The following is a 5,028-nucleotide window of genomic DNA, read 5'->3' as shown; positions in this document are numbered from 1 at the left end:
AAGAGGATACATCTCAATTTGTCCCAACATATGTTCCAACATTTGAATGTCACCTGAGTCCAACAGCAGTTTGACTTTGAGTGTTGTACAATACAGCAAGTGATCAAACTCTAGTTTGAGCAGATCTTTTACTTTGAAACAGATTTGGCAGATACAATCAACTTGCCTTTTTCCAAACTAATATACTAATAACTAGTAGCATAGCTGATGATCCAAAAGAGTAGATAAACCAAGAATCACTTTATAGTTGGTGTTAGTATATTTTTTACCTACCATATCTCACTAAATTTAAAATGTTTATATTTAGGAAGGGAGACAGAACATAAAGACTCCTAACTCGGGGAAACGAACTAGGGGTGGTGGAAGGGGGGAGGAGGGCGGGTGTTGGAGGGGAATGGGTGACGGGCACTGAGGTGGACACTTGACGGGATGAGCACTGGGTGTTTTTCTGTATGTTGGTAAATTGAACACCAATAAAAATTAATTAAAAAAAAATTGAGAAGCCAAAAAAAAAAAATTAAATATTTGCATTACAAAACCAAAAAAAAAAATAAAATAAAATGTTTATATTTTCACATCTTAACACAGCTAAAATTGGAATAAGTATAATGATCAAGTGGTATCACTTTTTTCTTAGAGGTAAATAATGTATCTTAGATTTGATGAAATATGGATTCATTTGATTATAAACAGATCTGAGGTACAAAAAATTCATTTAAAATACTGAAGCTAAATTTTGAGAAGCTTACTTATGAAAAACTAGTAAGTGAACTATTTCCCTATCTTGAGTAGCTCAGGTACCACTGCCTCCTTAACATCATCTCAGAACTGCATTTTATCTCTGAACATTTACAGCTCTTTGGTTGTATATATCTTAGGGAAGATACTACATATAAAACTATATATGCATATATTTCTTTCCTCTCTGGTAGAAATATAAGCCCTATGATAGAATTATAATTCCTTTTATATCCTGTGTTGCAACTAGCATAGAACATGTGAGTTCTAACTGTGTACCAGGTATTTCATGAGCATAAAAGCTACACAAAAATGATTTAGTCATACCCACAAGGAGTCTTGTCTGTGAAAAGTACTTAACTAGTTTTAGTTTTATAATTAATTGGATGGGTTGTCACAGCTATAAACACCAAGTGTAAGGGAATGTAGAATAGAGAACATTTAAATCCTACCTTGGAGGACTGAGAAAGGTGACACTGTAATTGGGTTTGAAGGATGAGTAGGAAGTTGGAATATGGAACAGAAAAAAAATCTAAGAGGAAATACCAGCATAGGCAGAAAAAATAACTTAAAATAACAAAGCATGTTCAAGGAGCAAGTGATATGTCATAGATAAAATATAATGTACATTGGCAGTAAGGTGAGAAAGGAGAGGGAAGATAGGATTAAAGTTGAATTGGGATCATAAGGGCCTTGTATGTCATGCTTGGGAGTCTTGTTTTAACTGTTTAGGCAGTTATGTGCCACTGAAGATTTCAGAGAGCCAACTAACTATATGGTTATTAGAAAGGCAGTGTGTCATAACATGTCAGATGGGTTATAAGAATAGGGTAGTGGACACTATGTTATCTGCAGCTCAACACTCATTCCATATTCCTTATTCCTTGCCTTCCTTACCATAGAAAAAATATGATTTGCAAATTTTCCTTGAGCTAAGGTGGCTACATGGTAAGCTCTGGTTAAGATATAGACAAGAATTCTGAGAGGGACTCTAAGAAAGCATTTACTTTTCTGATAATAGAGGGTCAGAAGCATATAGCAGAATTTGTCCTAATTTCTTCCTACTTTGAATGTGCATGTATTCCTCAGAGGAACAACAGCCATTTTTGTGACCATGAGATGACAAATTCACATACTAAAGAACAGAATGGAAAGAGAAAATGTTTAGGTCCTTGATGGCACTAATGAGCTACTGAATGAACCCTGTATTAATTCTGGACATTAAGTAGACTCTTATTCACTGTTAATTGGTTTACTGCTACCTGCAAACAGAACACATTCTGAAGTGACAGAAAACAAGATTGATGGAGGGCAGCTGGAGGGCTATTCTAATAATTCAGGAAGGTGATGATGAAAACTTGAATGGGAGCATGGATTAGGAAAGAGTATAAAAGGTAGGGCAGATTTGAAAAACACAGAAATAAGAGAGAGGTAGAGGCAATTTAATCTTAGGCATATTAACACTGGGGATATTGATGGGATGTAAGGTAGATTGAATAATAAATAATTAGAAAATAGGTCTACAGCTCTAAAGAAATATTGTAGCTGGACATATAAATGGTAAGGAAATACAAATGTTGGCTAAAGTCAGTAAAGTATTTTGAATGAAAATGAGAGAGCATACAGAATGAGAAAAGATGACTAGGAATGCAACTAGAAGAGCTACAGTATTTTGATTCAGAGCAAGAGAAGAATGAAGAATGACAAGAGAGCAAAGGGAGGAGTGAGTTTCAAGGAGGGAGTGTTTGAGAGTCAATAATTACAGAAAATTCAAATAGGTATAGAGGCCAGGGAGTCAGCAGAAAGTTGGAGAGGAATCAAAAGTGAGAAAGTATGGAACTGACACTTTTTTTTTTTATCAAGTATGGCAATCATAGGACAGAGAAAGTGAAGACAGCTTGAGAGAAAGAGGCAGAGTTAAGGAAAGGTTTTTTTGTTACTTTATTTATTTATTTATCTATCTATCTATCTATTTATTTATTTATTTATTTATTGTTTTTATAGCTTGGTATAGTTTTATTTTTATTTTTTTTTTTTGCTGCAAATCTATTTTTTATTGGAGTTCAATTTGCCAATATATAGCATAACACCCAGTGCTCATCCCATCAAGTTACTATTTTTAGACAAAAAAGATCAGAAGCTATTTAGAGATTGAGGAAAAGAAATGAATGAAAAGAGAAACCAAAGACTGTAGATTAAACAGGATAGAATATGGTACTGGAAAACATGGGAAAGAATGAGATCAGGAACATAAGCACTAGCCTTAGACAAGGGGGATGCATGACTGAAAAGAGGTAAGTCTTGAAGGTAGAAGGGAAAGGCTGAAAATGGTCATGTCTAGCTTGAGAATAAAAGGTCTGTAATACTTCTCCTGGGGAACAGAATAGGAAACCACCTAAGGGAACCAGTAGGATTTCTAAGCAGCATTGGAGTCCCTTGTAGAATATGGTCCTCTTAAATAGTTAGAAGTGTTTTTGGACATTTAAGAGGAGTTGACATTAATAAAACAAAGAGACAAAGCCAACCCACATGTCATAAAATATGGATATTTTATTCCAGTTCTGAGGGATGAAAAAAAAAAAGAGCAGAGGACCACATCCTTCTATACACCATTCTAATTTAGCTAACAATAATTTGAAAAATCTAAAGCAAATATGTATATGTATCTGTATAAATATTTATATATACACATACATATTTCATCAGTATTTATATATTTACTCTATTTTTGTTTTTTTTATTAACACTCTTAAAATTATCAAATGCATCCCAAAACTTCTACTTCTGCCTCTTCATCAACCATTTAATATTGTTTGGATTAAATTTACAGTTTGTGTTTTAATCCCTTATGTGACTGGTCAAACTGTACATTGTATCAGATGTGAGGGAAAAACTTTGTTTAAAAGTTATATCCTAAAAAAAAAAAAGTGATACTTTTTGTGTCACAGTTACCCTTTACATGATTTTTTTTCATCATAATTTTCAACTTCACACATCTTGCAGTTCTCTATGCAGACTATTTCAGCTTCTAGTGCTGTACATATCTACATCTTCTGGATGGGACTGCCCGTGATCCATGAGCTTGGGGTCAGGCATAAACTGTGTAGCACCTGATAAAGTATTAAAATGAAAAAAATTAGATACTCATTAAACAAATGTATTGTTGGTACTGGGAATACAGCAGTGAACAGCAGATAAAAATTTCTGTCAATATGGACCTAACATTTAAGTTTGGAAACATAGACAATAAATTAAGATTATCAGATGGTGGTAAGTGCTATGAAAAATAAATAAATAAAACAGGAAGGGTGTTAGACCTTTGGGTGATTTGCAATTTTAAACAGGGTGGCCTTCAAAAAAAAGGTGGTAACTGAGCAAAGAACTGAAGGAGGTGAGAGCGTGAGCCCTGTAGATATCAGAGGAAAATGCCTTGCAAGGCTAATGGACCTGAGGCATATATGAGGAACCACAAAATGGTCAGTATGGATGGAACAGAATAGGTACAATGTGATGGTGGGTACAGTGAGAGTGATAGGAGACATGATCTGAAAACAATAGAAGTCTAAACCACATAGGTCCATGGTAAGGTGTTCTCTTTTAATGTAGAGAAGTGACATGATGTTTTTTTTTTTTTTAAAGATCACTCTTGTCTGTAGGGAGAAGAGACTACAAGGAAATAAGGGTGGAAGCAGGGAGACCAGTAGCAGTGGTGGTGGTAAAAAGGGACTGGATTCTGGATAACTTCTGAAGGTGGAATGGGCAGGATTTCCTAAGTGGATTGAATATGCTTGTGTGAGGAAGACTCTGAGAAACTGGAAGGATGGAGTTGACGTTTACTACTATAGGGAAAAATGTGGGAGAAGCATGTTTGGGGGAAGGCAAGTCAAGTATGAAGTTTTGGATGTGTTAAATCTACATTGTTAACTAAACATCTGAGTACAAATGTTGAGTAATCTGTTGGATATGTGAGTCTCTAGAGCTCAGGAGAGGACTTGGCTGGTTTATAAATGTTATGGTACTAACTTATATTTGGCATTTAAAATTATGGGACTATGAGATCATCTAGAGTATCAGAGAAGAGGTCCAAGGAATGAGTCCTTTGGATACTCCAATATTTTGAATTTAAGAAAATTAAAAGAATGTATCAATTAGGCTGAGAAGAACAGCCAGTCAGTGAAATGAGAGAACCAAGAGGAAGTAGAATCCCACAAGCCAAGTGAAGAGATTTATTTCAAGGAAGAGGGAGTAATCACCTGTGTTAAAAGTTACTAATGGAGATTGAAAATGGAC

General features: G+C 34.8%; 1 protein-coding gene across 26 annotated transcripts in view; it reads right to left on the bottom strand.

Moving 5' to 3' along the window:
* APOOL (apolipoprotein O like) overlaps positions 1-5,028 on the bottom strand; it is a 356,871-nt gene that overhangs the window by 247,438 nt on the left and 104,405 nt on the right. For 9 of the 26 annotated variants that reach the window (XM_072743939.1, XM_072743937.1, XM_072743940.1 and 6 more), the window contains one exon: positions 3,269-3,848. The exons of the other annotated variants lie outside the window; for them this stretch is intronic. In XM_072743939.1, coding sequence (XP_072600040.1) covers positions 3,760-3,848 — 89 coding nt within the window. In that variant the 3' untranslated portion in view covers positions 3,269-3,759. Of the gene's footprint in view, positions 1-3,268; positions 3,849-5,028 lie in introns of those variants that run through there. 26 annotated transcript variants of the gene reach the window in all.

The sequence above is a fragment of the Vulpes vulpes genome, chromosome X, assembly GCF_048418805.1.
Source record: "Vulpes vulpes isolate BD-2025 chromosome X, VulVul3, whole genome shotgun sequence".
NCBI classification, from domain to species: Eukaryota; Metazoa; Chordata; class Mammalia; order Carnivora; family Canidae; genus Vulpes; species Vulpes vulpes.
The sequence above is the reverse complement of the archived record's forward strand: the minus strand, read 5'-3'. Positions and strand labels throughout refer to the sequence as shown.